The sequence below is a fragment of the Phycodurus eques genome, chromosome 5 (assembly GCF_024500275.1).
Source record: "Phycodurus eques isolate BA_2022a chromosome 5, UOR_Pequ_1.1, whole genome shotgun sequence".
In the NCBI taxonomy this organism is placed as follows: Eukaryota; Metazoa; Chordata; class Actinopteri; order Syngnathiformes; family Syngnathidae; genus Phycodurus; species Phycodurus eques.
In genome coordinates this window covers 8,018,341-8,036,570 of record NC_084529.1, presented here as the reverse complement: position 1 = coordinate 8,036,570, position 18,230 = coordinate 8,018,341, and the positions used below count along the sequence as shown (strand labels likewise).

The window sequence follows — 18,230 nt, the reverse complement described above, 5'->3', positions numbered from 1 at the left end:
GATTCTTCCCATTCCCACGAGTTTCAGGTTTGTGTCCACTGTTCATGAATAACATTTTTAGATTGATCTTTGTTTTTAAAAACAAATCCACACACATTGAAGCATTCGGATATGTATTAAGAACTGTGTTGCTAAAGCGCACACATCATCATCACGTAAATGCAACACAATACCGATGATGTAGCCGGTATAAGTTAATTAAATATTGAAACAATCAACCAACATTTGCATCTAAACATCTCTCTTTTGTCTTACACAGTATATGACCAAAGATTCAACGTTTGAATCTGGCAGTATTTTTGTAGCCTGAAGCAACAGATCAGCAAAAACTCGGCCACTTTCACCAAACACAGAGGATGAAACTAGCCAAACACTCCTTGTCAGGTTCCATTACCTTCCTACCTCATACTGTCTCCTTCTACATTCATCTATACTCCATGTAACCCTGGCATCCTTGTCAGTCTCCCTCCATACCGGTTTCATCCAGTTTACTTACCAGCGCATGCCATCTTTTGAATCTAACTTTCGTCCAACTTTTTCTTGCTTCAATCTGGCAGTTTCCCCCTTCAAACTATTCCCATCGATCAAAATGATTTTGACTACTGACACCTTGAGCACATCTTAATTCACCGATGTTGTCTCGAGCTCGTTACGCATAATCAAGATCCTACTGTAGTTCATGGAGCCTCATTTTGTGCTCTTCCCCAGACCTGCTTAAGATGAGACGTTTACAGTTGAAGCGGTCGACAATAAAATGGGACATTGGTTGGTCAGAATCCCTGGTCATTTTCATTACAGTCAATATTATGATTTCGGCTACATGCTCTTAAACTTACCATAATGGTAAACGTAAATTATATTTGTAAATTGATATTTAACTAGAGAATGCAATTTCTGTTGAAATGGCATGTGAAAGCTTAAAAACTGAAGTTGAACTGAAATGCTGTGGAAGTTATTTAATTGTTAGTTGTAGGATGTGAGACTTGGTCAAGACATTTGGAAGGAGGCGGTAAATAGATCAAATATCTGTATTTGGGAATTTTATTGGGAAGCTGGGAGAATGTGCAAAATTGTTGAAAAGTAAAATAGTTATCAAAATGTTCTGAATGTAATGATAAGTTTGAATTTGGAACGTGAAAGATGAAGAACTTTTGTGTTGAATGTCTCATTAACTTGAATGGGTTTTTTGGAAAAGTCTGTCACACTATACATTCTGATTCACTACACACTAATGCATTGTAGACTGATATGCTTTCGACAGAGGTACTACTGTGTGATGAGTTTTAGCATTCTTTCTCTGTTTGTTTTATTGGCGACAAGTCGAAAAATAACTACCAGATCCCTACAGTATTACTCTCTCGCTGTGCTTACAGCCACTCAAAATACAATGCAGGGTATAGACGTCGCAGTCTTATTAACATTACTACGAGGCATACTCGGGGCATCAGCACCGATCAGCCGACTTTAATGAAAATCAAAGTATTACAGTATTACATCAGAAAGAAAGCTTTGCTAGTCAATGAGCTTATCAGAGACCATTATCTTAATATAATTGGTCTTTGAGAGACTTGGTTAAAATCAAATGAGTTTTTACCACCTAGAGGGATCTCCCCCAAACTTTTTGACTTCACATGTTGAACTATTATTAAGGGTGCGGGCAATAGGTACTCTTATCCCTAAATCTGTTCTCAACCTTAGCTCTAGCTCGAACATGGACTTGAAAAACATTTGAGGTTCTCATTATACGATCTGCAGCACCGCTGCCATTTTATCTTGCTGTTAGCTACCGTCCCCACCAACCCTTACTACGGCTTTTTAGATGAATTCTCTGAATTTATTGCTGATTTGGTCACCCACGCAGATAATATATTAATCGTGGGTCACTTTAATATTCATATGAATTCCCTGTCGGGAGCTCTTAGTGTGGCATTTTAGACAATACTTGATACTTTTGGTTTCTTGCAATTAATACAGGAACCGACCCATAATAATAGTCATACTGTAGATTTGGTATTAGCCCCTGGTCATTGCGGCCTTGAATGTCCATTATACCACGACTATTTTCAACCGTTATGCAGTAAAATTTTAAGTCTTAACCCATTGTCATCGTTCTGACCACAACCGATGCTATAGCAGCCGTAATATTAGTTCTTCAACCACCACTGCACCCTCTGAGCTATTACCCTCAGCAATTGCCTCATTTCCTTCTTATGTGGGTCCAAGTGATAATCTCACAAATTATTTTACTGTGGCTCTGTGTAACGCACTCCACACCATAGCACCACTAAGAGACTTACTTCTTGATTCACAGATGAAACCCAAGGATTTAAACACTAATGTATGAAGCTTGAGCACAAATGGCGTGCGACCAAACTTGAGGTCTTCCGTCACGCATGGGCCGATAGTTTACTGAAATACAAACAAGCTCTCATTTTAGCTACAACTAATTATTTCTCCATAATAATCTGTCTTAATAATAGTAACCCTAAATACTTATTTAACACAGTAGCAAAGCTAAACCAACAGCAGCCTACTTCCAAAAATCCCCCTTTTTCAAGCAATGTTTTACTAAAAAAAAAATTTTGCCCATTAGGAATTAAATTAAGTACACTTTGCCTCAAGCCTGGGTGAATTCTTTGATCACTGAGACTAATTTGGACACTAAGGTGAACACGCGTCTGGCTACCCTCTCTCATCTTTAGGAAGTATCCCTTGAGAGACTCACAAAACACGCTAGTGTGGCAAAACAAAGAACATGCTCGACCCTCTTCCTGGGAAACTGTTGAGAGCTGTTTTTAATATTAGGACCTTCCATCTTAAATATTGTAAATTTAACACTCTACTCTGGCACTGTACCTGCAACTTTCAAGATAGGCGTTATTCGACCCTTACTCAAAAGAGCAATATGTGTGGGCTTACCCTGGTGGATGAGAGGGTAGCCTCCTTCCGCCACTGGGTAGGACAAATGTTCCTCACTGTTGTCTGTGCCTATGCATCAAACAGCAGTTCAGAGTACCCACGCACTGTGGATTTCTTGGAGGGGGTGCTGGAGAGCATTTACGCTGGGGACTGCCTCTTTCTGCTGGGTCTTAACAATGCACAAGTGGGCAATGACAGTGAGACCTGGAAGGGCATGATTGGGGGAAATGCCCCCCCCCCCCCCCCCAACTAGAACCTGAGCAATATTATTGTTGTTGGACTTCTGTGCTCCTTAAGGATTGTCTAAAACAAACACCACGATCAAACATACAGTCAAGTAAGGGGGTTCATATGTGTTTGTAGTTGAGTCTAAAGTACAATGGAACCTCTATTCACGAATGACCCAGTTGATGAACTAAACCTTTGACGAAAAAATACCTAGGGTCACGAACTATTTTCGGTATGGCTGCGGAAGGCTCAGTTGTGCTTTTTCTCGCATAAACATCTTGCTCCATGTGTCACACGTTGCAGATATCTTTTTAGCTCTAAATTTGCCTTTAGTATGGCACCATAAAATCTGAAAACGGCAAGTGATAGTGTTATTCCAAGACTTATCTGCTTTGAAATGACTCACTCTCGAGTGGGATCCTGCTGACGCCACAGAGAAAAAGAAGGAGGCACCAATCCCAGCCAGTGAATTTAACTGCACTGAGAGGTTAAGTCTGTATTGTACAGTATTTTGAACCACACATTCATAAAAATGTAAATATGACTTTGTTCGTGGAATGGAACAGATCATTGCATTTGTAATAGTTTCAATGGAAACCATTACCTCTGTTCACAAAAACGTTTAGGTTCGCAAGCGGAGTCAAGAAACGGATTCCATTTGTGAACCAAGATTACACTATAATGTGCAGCTCTCTGTCAATGTCCTTTCAAACCTGAGCCTTATCTCTCTATCTTTGCAAAACCAACACATTTTGAAATTTGCATGTAACGATGAACAGTAATAACAAAAGGTGACATGACTCACCCCTAAAACACAAGAAGTAATCCCTCTTCCTGTTTATCAATAACATGTCTTTTTAATGTTTTCTTCTCTATGCACTGTAACAGGTATTTCTAAATGTCTTATTTAAGTGGAAGGTCGGACATACAGTAAACTAGGTCATTAGTCATTCGCTTCCCTGCAGTGGACTCAGTGCCTCTCAGCAGGCAGTGCTGTAGAAGGCACCCTACATATGCAGCGAAAGGCTGTCTGAGCCCAGCAGCTCACTGAGAAAAAGAATGAGTAGAACAACAACTCTTACATAATAACTATACAATTTGCATAATGACAGCAGACTTGCATGGGTCCAGTTCTATGCTACAAAATAAATTGAAGTTGCCTCATCTCTCTGGCAACAACAACTACATTTTACTAGATTGGATCATAAACAGACAAGTTCTGTCCCTTATTTAAACTCAAAGTACGGTATATCAGCGGCAATACTTATATATTTCTTAACTGGTATTCTTTCATACCTCTGTCTGGCGACTCTTTCAAGATTAAAACTATATCTAGAGAATTTTCCCCACAGGACTCAAGCATGGCTCTCAACTTTTGTTCTCCTCTGACCAGGGGTGGAGCCAGAGGTGAGGCCGGGGTAACACCGCACCCCCCTGAAATCTGATTGGACCCCCCAGGTGCCATATCACGGCACCACACGTCTTGTCGAAAGGAGACCTTTGCATTTTGAAATCAGTGATGCCGGTTGACTGCTAAGTCCCTCCTGTACAGTAGTTGGCGCTATGTACCACAAATAATCCGGGGTAGCACCGGACCCCCCTGAAATCTGATTGGACCCGCCAGGTGCCATATCACGGCACCACACGTCTTGTCGAAAGGAGACCTTTGCATTTTGAAATCAGTGATGCCGGTTGACTGCTAAGTCCCTCCTGTACAGTAGTTGGTGCTATGTACCACAAGTAATCCACATTTATTAGGAGAAGAAGAAGAATCGCCACAGAAGAAGAGGATTTGCCCCAGAGCCTACGACGTCGTTCTAAAATAAGTTTTACGGTGGTGTCCGAATGGGTCGCTGTTTAAAAACACTTTTGTGTTCAGATAGGAGATCGTTTTGCTAGCAGCCACGGGTATCAAGCTAAAGTTAACATTAAGTTACATCTCATGGCGGTAAAAACTAAATCTTATCACCCAGCAGCGGCATGCAGTGTTTCAATTAGCAGCCAGTGCAGTGTGCCAGCCTCTCTCTCTCTCGCTGGCACACACAAACACGGGCACATGGACAAGTCTCATGGCGTCTCCACATAACTAGTGTCAGCTTCCAACAGCCACTCCACATTAACGTGTACATTTAATTTGGGTTGCTGCTTATATAGTGACGTGTTTCTCCAATGATTTTAGAGGAATGACACCAGCAAACAATCGGCCAGCTAGCTGTTTCATGCTCTGTTGGCTTAAATGAAATATAACGTGAAGGAAGGTGGGGGGTTATCCTTCACATTTTGCCTTTTGTTATGTCTCTACATGTTTGTTTGTTTAAAAGCTTTCAAACTGACACCGTTACAGTGTCAAAAGTGTTGCTGTTGCATATTTTTCCTCATCTGTGCAGCATCTTATTTCATGCATAATGTACTGCACAACAGGCTAGCTAAAAACACTTTTAAGGCAAACTAGTGGAGTGCTTTCAAAGAAAACATCAGGAGTTGAGGGCATCACAAAAGTGCTGTTAATGAGCTTCACAAGTGTAACTTGTTTAAAAAGCATAAATACTGTAATTCAAGTTAATTCTTCCTTTATATTTCAGAGTTTGATTTCTGAAATTTCACCAGAATCACCAATTTAGCTTGTTTAAAATAGGCATAACCTACCTGTAATTAGAGTGAATTCTGCCTCTTTATTTAAGTATTTTGTCTGTTTTATTTTATTATTTGGATTTATTCAAGAAGTCTGCCTTTTTCAACTACAAAAAAAGAAGTCTGCCTTTTTATTCATAAAAAGTGTGCCTTTTTATTTCATATTTGTCATGTTTGTTCATGTTTCATATATATCAACTGTGTTCATGTTTTCAAAAGCGCATAAAGGCTTTTGTATTACTGGGCTATTTTTTTTTTGTGAAATAAATTTTAGTTTCAAAAATGTTGGTTGCGACTTAATGACTAAGTTAAATTTTGGCTCCTGAGGCAAAACCAGTCGGGAACCACTTAGTAGCTGAATGTTTGAATATGAATGTTACATTGACTGGTCTATTTCCCCTTACATTTTTTAGGCTTGAAGTGGGGATTTGATAACATTGTGCAATTGTAAGTGATGCTAAGCGTTACAAAACTGGCCTTTTTTTCATAGGGTCCGTTGAGAAATGTAAAGACAGGGGGACAAGATATATAACTTCTTTTTAAAGAGAAGCAAGTCGGGCAACGGTAAGGTGAACAGAGAGCGTGTGAGTGAATTGCTCGTGTGTGTGTTTGCGTGAGAATCTGTGAGTGGGTAATTGTGTGTGTTTGTGAATGGATAACTGTGTGAGCGGGTTACTCTGTGATTTTAAAATTGTTGCAGTTGAAGTTCTGTTTGTGTGAACATTGTTAATAAACTTTAATTTATGCGCACAAACCTCATCTTCTGTGTGCTTTGTCTGTACATTGCAACATTTAGAGACTGATTGCAATTCATTGGTTGAGAAACAAATTCATTGTCATAGTCTGTGGACCCCCTGAAATAGCCTTGGCCACCCCCTGGCCACCCCAAGGATAAAAGTCTAGCTCCGCCACTGCCTCTGACTGAGGTCCTCAATAAAACAGGGAAAATATAGTGAGCCTAAACCTGTGATTGCCAACCTTTATGGCGCGATGGCACATATTTTACAATTGGAAAATCTCACGGCACACCAACAGACAAAAATGTCACAAAAGGTAGATACCCCGTAATTACTGTATGTACTTCCTACCATCTAATAGAAGAGCATTCATTTGTTCTGTCTGTCACTATGCCTCACTGGCATAAATAGAGGAACAAAGATACATTATCTCGTGTAAATGACAAATTTTTTGAGCCGTTAAGTCCATCCATCCATCCATCCATCCATTGTCTCCCGCTTATCCGAGGTCGGGTCGCGGGGGCAGCAGCCTCAGCAGGGAAGCCCAGACTTCCCTCTCCCCAGCCACTTCCTCTAGCTCTTCCGAGGGGATCCCAACGCGTTCCCAGCCAAGCCGAGAAACGTAGTCAGCAGTTAAGTCAACTTTTATAATTTCCCACGGCATACATGAAGATCGCTCATGGCACACTAATGTGCCACGGCACACGGGTTGGGAATCACTGGCCTAAACTATAGTGAGACCTTGTTTGATATACACACACACATTATAATAATACTATTATTCAACAGACAGCATGGTGGGGGTTGTGGCGAGCACATTTGCCACAGTCTGAAGTTCTGGGTTTGAATTTCAGTTTGTTTCAATTGTTCTACACTACTGTTTGGCTTGCTTCCACATAAAAAAAAAGTGTGTGTGTAAAGTTAACTGAATATTGGCTGATTGGTTTTTCTATGTGTGCAATTGACTAGCAACCAAACCAGGGTGAAGCCCCACCTCTAGCCCAAAGTTCGCTTGGATAAGCACCAGCACCCCTGACCCGAAACAGGATAAGCCAGTGTTTCCCAACCTTTATTGAGCCAATAAACCTATTTTACATAAGAAAAAAGAAAATTCGTAGCACACAACCAAACAAAAATGTCACACAAAGGATGACTATTGAAATAAAATTTTGAAATATGGGAAGGTTTACTTGAACACAAACCTAATTGGTACACAGAAAGCCATAACTTATTCTTTTGTCTGAATGGCAACACATGTATACACAGGTTTATTGCACATTCTGCCATCTAATGCAAATGCATGTAATTGTTCTGCATTTCACTATAAATTGCTGGCACAATTACATGAACAAATATATTTTTAATCAATAAATAGTAATTTTCAGACAAATTAGGGGTGAAATTGAATCATTTCCAGCTGTACTCCTGATGGTCACTCATGGCACCCGGGTTGGAAATCACTGGGATAAGCAAACAATAAGGGACGGATCTTCAACTTAAAATCATGAGCTGAAAATAGGTTTACAAATTACACTGAAATGGAACAAAAGTGACAATTATAAGTTAGAATGATTGATTTCTAAATTTATCCAGACTTTTTTATTAACAATATTAGTTTGCACTGCTGCCTTGCGAGGATTGGGTTCTGGGTTTTCTATGTGGACCCGGAACTTTCTGTGTGAATTTTTATGCACTACATATACTATAGTGAGATAGGTAGGCATTAAATTTAGCTTGGGAATTATTATAATTCCCAACAGTCTAATGATCAGCTGTCAGAACAATGTGGAACAAATTTTCTCCCCAAACCGTCTGTGAATGATGAGAAATTAATCACCAACGCATGATTCAACTGTCTTGCGGTTGAGAGAGGAAGCTAATAGTTCCATCAAGTGAATGAGTGTTGAGCACGTCAATAAAACTTTTTTTTCTTCTTTGCAAGAAGCCATAAATAATTTAATGTTAGTGCCCGGAGTGAACCAATTAATGAGCAATGACATGTCCTCAAGTAGTGGTTTCAATTAATGTGGCTGGAGGTCATTCAATAAAGCCAGAAATGATGGGATTATTATTTTTGTACTACAATGTGTGACCTTTCATTATATTTTACAGAATAATATCTCTGGTCTGTGACATTTTCTCTCCGTCAAAATCAGTGGAGAGGGAAAATGAGTGAGCGTTTTAAAGGGTATTTTAGTTATAATCATTTAAAGTAGGTAATATTAACACAATTTAATATTTCTAGCACAACAATTTGCATCACCATAATAACAACTGTGGTCATCAAAGCAAGTCAAGCGCTGTAAGCAACAATAAGCAAACTGACGAAACAATGAGAAACACTGGCTGGAATGGCTGGAAGGAGCTAATTGGTTGACACAAGGTAGAGGGCTGATGAGAACGGGTGGAGACAAAACCGAACGAGCAGAACAAGACATTAACATTGTCAAGGGACACAGAAAAACGTGACGTGGAATAAAACAAACTAAATATAATCTAAACAAAAACACAGACCATGACAAACTATTGTTTCATTACACTCATCACCCCTGCCCAAAACCCCTATAGCACCATGCCGGCCAGTACGTAGGATGATTTTAACAAAATCTAATAATAATAATAGTAATAATAATAATAATAATAATGCGTTTCAGGTGGCACGGTGGTCTACTGCTGGTGGTCTCTATTATTTATTCATTGTATGTTGTTAGGCACGGCGGCTGACTGGTTCGCCACCGTTGGCCTGTGTAAGTTCATGACTACTTGTAAGTTACCTCGACCACTCGCAACTGTACTTACCCGGTTGTGTTCTTCTTCGTCTCCAATGCTCCTTCCGTGTCTCCCACCTCACTCCCCCTTCCAGCCACGCCATCCAGCTACTCCACTTGCCCATGCTTCAGCTTCCTACACCTTCCATGTTCCAAAGGACCACCATTGCCCCTTGCATATCCTACCCGCTGAGCGATTATTTAATAAACCATTCTCATATACTTCCTCCACCTCCATCTGCTTTTGGGTCCAGTCTAACATCATACGATTACCAATCGTAACTGAATACTCTGGCCAACATGGACCCAGCAACCCTGGAGGCGTTGGGAAAAGCGCTCACACTCCAAGGCTCCCATATAGACAGACAAGAAGAAATCCTCCATGGAATTATAAACTCCTTAAACACCCTCTCCCGGCAAGTATCTCTCATATCCTCCCAGATGCACTCCGACAGCCTTCCTGTGAGTATTCGCTCCGAGCCCTCCGATCAACACTTCCTCCCATACAAAGAGCCTCACGTCCCTCCTTCCGAACCCTATTCAGGGGACCTAGGTTCATGTGGCCAATTTCTTTTAAATTGCGCCCTTGTTTTCGATCTGCAACCGTTGACTTATCCCTCTGAGAAATCCAAAGTAGCATTCATTACCAACCCCCTATGCTGAAGAGCTGCGAAATGGGCAACCGTGCTCTGGAATAATTCATCCTTGCTTCTTTGGATTCCTTTTCTGCCAAACTTAAAAAGGTCTTTGACCATCCCGTCAAGGAGAGAGAAGCCACTCGTCGCCTCCTTGTTCTTACTCAGGGCTCTAGTTCAGTGGCTTCGTACTGAATTTTGAATTTTAGCGGGTGAGTGCGGGTGGGAGGACATGCCGTTAAGGGGCATTTTTATAAAAGGACTTTCAGAACAGCTCAAAGATGAGCTCGCAGTCAGTGACGATCCCACCTCGCTCGAAGAATTGATTTTGTTATCAATTAAATTAGACAATCGCCTACAGGAAAGAGCAAGAGAGAGAAATGGAGCGCTCTATGTGAGCACATCTCTCCTGTCTTCAGTCAAGACCTTGCCATCTCACTTCCCCACCATCGCCCCTATGACTGCGCCATTGATCTGCTGTCTGGAGCCCCTCTTCCCTCCAGCTGCCTCTATAACCTTTCCCACCCTGAAAAGGATGCCATGGAAAATTATATACGTGACTCCCTTGCGTCCGGACTTATCCGACCCTCTTCTTTCCCCCCTGGGAGCCGACTTCTTCTTTGTTAATAAAAAAGACACCACTCTTTACCCCTGCATTGACTTCCAAGGCCTCAATGAGATAACCGTAAAAAACAAAGCCCCACTGCCTCTCATAGACCCTTCCTTCTAATCACTCTGTGACGCCCAAATATTCATCAAGTTGGACCTGGGCAACACCTACCATCTTATCCGCATTAGAGAGAGGGGCGAATCGAAAACCGCTTTCAATACACCCCTTGGTCACTTTGAATACATTGTCATGCCCTTTGGGTTAACCAACGCCCCCACAGTTTTTCAAACCTTCATTAACAATGATATGTTCAACCGATTCGTCTTTGTCTACTGAGACGATATCATCATCTTCTCCCGCTCTCCCGAGGAACATCGCCAACATTTCCGCCAAGTCCTCCAATGCCTACTCGAGAACAAACTCTTTGTGAAACCGGAAAAATGTGAATTCCATCTCTCCTCTGTACACTTCTTAGGATACATCATTGCCAAACGACAGTTACAACCCGACCCGGCAAAGATCCAACCAGTCACCAACCGGCCCATCCCCTCCACCTGCAAAGAGCCTCAACATTTTCTATCTTTCGCCAATTTCTACCGCCGCTTCATCGGTGATTACACGAAAATGGCCGTTCCTCTCACCAGCCTCACCTCCACCAGCTCCCCATTCCATTGGACCCCTGCCGCCTCACAAGCATTTAAACACCTTAAGCAGCTATTCACCAGTGGAGCTATTCACCAGTGCCCCCATCCTGACCCTTCCCACCAGTTTGTTGTGTAAGTTGAAACCTCTGACACTGAGGCGAGAGCCGTCCTCTCCCTTGTACTGTTATAGTCTGTGCCCTGCAGTTCCCCTTTTTGGAGCTCGGGTGGCGCTTTGTGCCTCGCCCTTTCCTCTCTCTCTCTCCTCTCCCTACAATCAGCACCACCTTAGCCGTGCACCTGTTATCAATCAGTAATCATCACTGGCTGCATATAAGCCTGCCAGAGCCAGGAAATCAGCGCCAGAGTATTGATGTAATCCGTGGTACACAGGGCAACATTGATAACTTCTTGTAAATTACCTCGAGCACTCGCAACCGTACTTGCCCGCTAGTATTCTTCTTCGTCTCCAATGTTCTTTCCATGTCTCCCACCTCGCTACCCATTCCAGCCACGCCCCCAGCTACTTTACCTGCCCATACTTTCGCTTCCTACACCTTCCATGTTCAAACGGACCACCCTCGCCCCTTGGATAGCCTACCCGCTGAGGGATTATTTTATAAACCATTCTCATCTATTTCCTCCGCCTCCGTCTGCTTTTGGTTCCAGTCCTACATCATACAATTACCAATCATGACACCTAAATTATATATATATATATATATATATATATATATATATATATACACATATATATATAATATATATAATTTGCAGTGTTGACGTGATGGGGCCCGAAGTGATCACAGGGCCCCAAATCCATGTCTGAAGCCCAAAAAATAATGGGGAGAGTGAGTTTTTTATTTATTTTTATTTGTTTATTTTAAGAGAGAGAGTGTTTAAAATAAGCATGAAGAGGCATTGGTCACTCTATCAGCAATAAGATTGAAGTTTTTAAAAAGAAAATCTTGTGTCGTGTGTTGTGGTTTCACAATTATAGTCTTTCTGAATTCTTGTGGTTCGTAATTCTTATGGTTCTTTGTGTGAGTGTAATAGCTCATTCAGAACTGGACCATATGCTGCTTTTTGTTGGTTGAATAATAACTATTAAAGTAGAATCATGTCTCAGTGTGTATAAGCACAGAGGATTGTTTGACAAAATCAATATGTTAGCATTGTGGAGGTAGCTTCTGACCAAGGATGTAGAAACTGGTAGGCGTCTTAAAGCCTGGTGAGCAATCATAACATATTGTACACTAGGTATATTTATATTACACATCCTGCTCACTCCTTACAGAGGAAAACATTTGGGATAAAAACATCAGAAGAGGATGTAAAAAACACAACCACCAAGTTTACTAGTGACAAAGGATGACAGGAAAGCATTGTGTGTTTACGTACGCTCAGCGATGACCAGAGGCGGGTAGAACAGAAAGTAGCCCACCAACTCAGCAGTGAGCTGGTTGAGTAGGCTGCTCGAGATGGTTCCATTGAGTTCAGTGTCCTGATTCTTGACCACATACACCAGTGAGACCAATGGAGAATCCGGTTCCTGGGCCACGCTTTGGATCTGAAGATTACCAAATACAATGCGGTCATTTTAAATGCCTCATTTCTCAGATTACCTGCCACAAATGTGCATGATTGAAATATTCAGCACACATGAACAACTCGCAATGAGTCTATTTATAATTTAAAAATTCAAACAGAAACATCACATTTAATTGTATAAAATGTCTACATTGCCTATGAAGAATTACATAACAGACTCCAGACACAGCATGACACTGAACTTTCCCCCCCCCCATAATAGAATTAATTAATGAATGAATAGGACCTGTGTGCTGTTCGGGAAATAATGAAACTGATTCACCACAGTGAAGTGGGTTGCGTGTAAATATTTCAGAAGATGAATAATAAATGCTTCCTATATCTGCCACTGGTTGCCTGTGTATGTATGTCCATGTCAACTAGAGGGAAGGTGGTAGAGAGGAGAGAGAGGTAAAGAAGCAGAGAACATGAAAAAGCAAAGATGTTTGACTGGTTTAACCAAACGACAGAGCTGAAATAGATCTTGATGTCCCTCAACAGTCAGATCAGAATACACATTACGCACAAAACTGTGAAATTTATTTTGTCTTAAATTGTCATTTTCAGTAAATTAAGACAAATAATTGCACACTCACAGAATGAATAAGAGGAACTGTGGTTTGCATCAACAAAATCGTACTGTTGGTAAGAGACCCAAATAATTATTCACTACAATAAACATCTGATTTGCATGCGATGCTACATTCTTGTCTGTGTAATAACAGGCTCTATGAACCCATGCACTACCTCCACAGTGAGCTTGCTGTAGGTCTCGAGAACTTTGTCCTGAGCCTCGTCAAAGGCGTTCTCCAGTCTCTGCTCTAGCATCTGGACAAAACTGCAGGAGTAAATGTTGTCTGTGGGGCCAACAAATCTCAACACTGGATAAAGGAGACAAGAAATGGTTTAAGTACGCTGTAGCTAAAATATTAAAATGTAAGGTGTACTTTATCATAGTATCAGATTAGATGTCTTCTAAATGGTAGTGTGTGTGTGTGTGTGTGTGTTTGTGTGTGTGCTTGTGCGTTTGAATATACTTTGTATAAGGTGTGTAGCAACCACAAGCAGTGAAAATAAAGCAGGAGAAAGAAATGACCCCTACATCCGACATCCAAGCAATATTTTCAACATTGTGGTATGAATGAAAGTGAATGAAACGTCAGAGGTATGTGGTCAATAATACTGAGTTAATCAGAATATTATAAGGAATGTTCAATTAATATAATAAAGTAAATGTCCATTCCAACTATTTGATTTTGCCAAAATACAATACCATAATGGATTTCAAATAAAACAACCAACAGGTAATTGAAGTGTAGGCTATCAGCTGTTATTTCAGTGGTTTCACAAAGAGACAATTTAGCAAGTGCAACGATTTTATGCAGAGTAATGTACCTCTATTTTAATGACTGACTGAAGCGTGAAGCCCAAGACTATAACCAAATTCTGAGTTTTCCTCCCTGAAGACCTTCACAGTAGCCACCTTCAGTAATTGCTTGTTTGTTGGTTTCAGGATTCAGTTTTGTCTTCAGTAAGTGAAAAGCGTGTTTCACTGGTCACTGACTTGACCGTTGAATGAGATGCAATCTCTTTGCCTTTAAAAACCTCAAGTTACTTTTTACAGTAACTCACATTAATACGATCAATACAAATCGAGAATCCCCTCCTTGAGCCGTCACCTTATCGTGGTGGAGGGGTTTGTGTGTCCCAATGATCCTAGGAGCTAAGTTGTCTGGGGCTTTATGCCCTTGGCAGGGTCACCCATGGCAAACAGGTCCTAGGTGAGGGACCAGACAAAGCACGGCTCCAAAAACCTCGATGACGAGTACAATAAATGGATTTAGGTTTCCCTTGTCCGGACGCGGGTCACCGGGGCCCCCCTCTGGAGCCAGGCCCGGAGGTGGGGCTCGAAGGCGAGCGCCTGGTGGTCGGGCCTGCACCCATGGAGCCCGGCCGAGCACAGCCCGAAAGGGTAACATGGGTCCCCCTTCCCATGGGCTCACCACCTGTGGGAGGGGCCATAGGGGTCGGGTTCAGTGCGAGCTGGGCGGTGGCCGAAGGCGGGGACCTTGGCGATCCGATCCCCGGCTACAGAAGCTGGCTCTAGGGACGTGGAATGTCACCTCTCTGGCAGGGAAGGAGCCCGAGCTGGTGTGTGAGGTCGAGAAGTTCCACACCTCCATGCACAGCTTGGGCTCTGGTACCAGTCCTTTCGAGAGGGGTTGGACTCTCTTCCACTCTGGAGTTGCACACGGTGAGAGGCGCCGAGCAAGTGTGGGTATACTTATTGCTCCCCGGCTCTGCGCCTGTACGTTGGGGTTCACCCCGGTGGACGAGAGGGTAGCCTCCCTCCGCTTTCGGTTGGGGGGACGGGTCCTGCCTGTTGTTTGTGCCTATGCACCAAACAGCAGTTCAGAGTACCCACACTTTTTGGAGTCCTTGGAGGGGGTGCTGGAGAGCGCTCCCGCTGGGGACTCCATTGTTCTGTTGGGGGACTTCAATGCTCACATGGGCAATGACAGTGAGACCTGGAAGGGCGTGATTGGGAGGACCGGCCCCCCAGATTATAACCCGAGCGGTGTTCTGTTATTGGACTTCTGTGCTCATCACGGATTGTTCGTAACAAGCACCATGTTCAAGCATGTCCACACGTGCACTTGGGAGGAGTCCTCTATCGGGCCTTTTTGGCCTGTGGGATTCCTGAGGCAGCTGATGGGTACCGGCTGGCCAAGCGGAATGCAGCTTTGGTGGTCGCTGAAGCAAAAACTCGGGCTTGGAAGAAGTTCGGTGAGGCCATGGAGAAAGACCTCCGGACGGCTTTGAGGAAATTCTGGTCCACCACCCGGCGTCTCAGGAGGGGGAAGCAGTGCACCATCAACACTGTGTATAGTGGGGATGGGGTGCTGCTGACCTCAACTCGGGACATTGTGAGCCGGTGGGGAGAATACTTCAAAGACCTCCTCAATTCCACCGACACGCCTTCCCATGAGGGAGCAGAGTCTGGGTTCTCTGAGGCAGGCTCTCCTATTTTTGGGGTTGAGGTCACCGAGGTGGTTAAAAAGCTCCTCGGTGGCAAGAGTGGATGAGATTCGCCCAGAGTTCCTCAAGGCTCTGGAGGGCTGTCCTGTTGTAGGGCTGTCCTGGTTGACACGCCTCTGCAACATCGCATGGACATCGGGGACTGCCTCTGGATTGGCAGACTGGGGTGGTGGTCCCCCTTTTTTTTTTTTTTTTGTTCCAACTACAGGGGGATCACACTCCTCAGCCTCCCTGGTAAGGTCTATTCAGGGGTGCTGGAGAGGAGGGTCCGTCGGGAAGTTGAATCTCAGATTCAGGAGGAGCAGTGTGGTTTTCGTCCTGGCCGTGGAACAGTGGACCAGCTTTACAACCTTGGCCGGGTCCTCGAGGATGCATGGGAGTTTGCCCAACCAGTCTACATGTGTTTTGTGGACTTGGAGAAGGCGTTCGACCGTGTCCCTTGGGGGGTCCTGTGGGGGTGCTTCGAGAGTATGGGGTACCGAACCCCCTGATATGGGCTGTTCGGTCCCTGTACGACCGGAGTCAGAGTTTGGGCCGCATATCCGACAGTAAGTCGGACTCGTTCCCGGTGAGGGTTGGACTCCGACAAGGCTGCCCTTTGTCACCGATTCTGTTCATAACTTTTATGGACAGAATTTCTAGGCGCAGCCGAGGCGTAGAGGGGGTCCGTTCTGGTGGCCTCAGTATTGCATCTCTGCTTTTTGCTGATGATGTGGTTCTGTTGGCTTCATCAAGCCGTGACCTCCAACTCTCACTGGAGCAGTTCTCAGCCGAGTGTGAAGCGGTTGGGATGAGAATCAGCACCTCCAAATCTGAGACCATGGTCCTCAGTTGGAAAAGGGTGGCATGCCCTCTCCAGGTTGGGGATGAGATCCTGCCCCAAGTGGAGGAGTTCAAGTATCTTGGGGTCTTGTTCACGAGTGAGGGAAGAATGGAATCGACAGGCGGATCGACAGGCGGATCGGCGTCTGGAGTGATGCGGACTTTGTATTGGTCGTGGTAAAGAAGGAGCTAAGCCGAAAGGCGAAGCTCTCGATTTACCGATCGATCTACGTTCGTACCCTCATATTCGAGGTGTGTGTCGTGACCGAAAGAACAAAATCCCGGATACAAGAGGCCGAGATGAGTTTCCTCCGCAGGGTGTCCGGGCTCTCCCTTAGAGATAGGGTGAGAAGCTCGGTCATACGGGAGGATCTCAGAGTCGAGCTGTTGCTCCTTCACATCGTGAGAAGCCAGATGAGGTGGCTGGGGCATCTGATTCGGATGCCTCCCAGACGCCTCCCTAGTGAGGTGTTCCGGGCACGTCCCACCGGGAGGAGACCCCAGGGACGACCCAGGACCTGCTGGTATCATTGTCAAAATCTAGAAGCAAGATGTCCCTTCATGATTGTAAACTGAACATGGTGCAAAACAGGACATACAACAACAGGAACACCTGACTAGACCTTCACATCAGAAAAAAAAGGTTACTCTTTATGTAGATGAAAGCAAGGTCAACCAAGGTTGTATGACAAACCGTCTATGAAGAAAAACGTATGGACAAGAAATGAAACAGCATATGATCTAAAACATACAAAATCATGTCAAACTCAGAAGAAATTAAGCATTATGGCATGGACATGTACGGCAGTTAATTAAACTGGTTTACTGGTGTTTATTGTATTGAAATAAGATGAATTGTGAAATTCAAATTTACTGTACAAAAACAATATATTTAAAACCCAAACAGAAAACTTGAGTTATTCCCTTCAATGAGCAACAGCCAAACTACCATCATGTCTACAAACAGACAGCTGCGACGTTTGTTTCGTTCATTACACGAGAAAAGGCAAGAGTTGTGGCAGGACAACCCACGGCTGCTTCACCACGACGGATAATGCCCCAAGCAAACGACAGTTCCTGACTGACCTACCTGACCAGGCTCTGTGTGATTTCTTTCCTCTTTCCCGTGCTCTCGGGAGTCATTAAGGGGACCAGTTTTGAAGACATGGACAATATCAAGATGGCCAAGACAATAGAGCTGCAGAGTATCCCGAAAAGTTTTTTTCAGGCGTGCATGAAGGCGTGGCAGAAAAGGCTGGGATAATGTGTTAGACTCCAAGCGGATTACCTCAAAGGTCAAAACTTGCAGTTTGAGGAACTTCAGCTCAATAAAGAAAAGTCACTAATTACAGCCATTCAAGATTCAAATGGCAACTCTACACACCGCAAGAAATAAATTATTTTAAATTATTATAGCAGCTTATATGCATCTTCGAACAACCCAGACCACAAAGGAATTTAAACTTTTATGAAGGTTCTAAACATTCCTCAATTAAATACACAAATTAAAGACAGTTTTGATGTTCCTTTAACCATCACAGAATTACATAACGCATTAAAAAAAATATGCAATCGGGACAAGCGCCTGGCCGCGACGGAATCCCCGTTGA

General features: G+C 43.3%; 1 protein-coding gene across 3 annotated transcripts in view; it reads right to left on the bottom strand.

Moving 5' to 3' along the window:
• Positions 1-18,230, bottom strand: part of kiaa1549la (KIAA1549-like a) — a 144,718-nt gene that overhangs the window by 56,630 nt on the left and 69,858 nt on the right. For all 3 annotated transcript variants that reach the window (XM_061677360.1, XM_061677361.1, XM_061677362.1), the window contains exons 6-7: positions 13,507-13,640; positions 12,571-12,739 (exon numbers count right to left, since the gene is read on the bottom strand). In XM_061677360.1, coding sequence (XP_061533344.1) covers positions 12,571-12,739; positions 13,507-13,640 — 303 coding nt within the window. The remainder of the gene's footprint in view (positions 1-12,570; positions 12,740-13,506; positions 13,641-18,230) is intronic.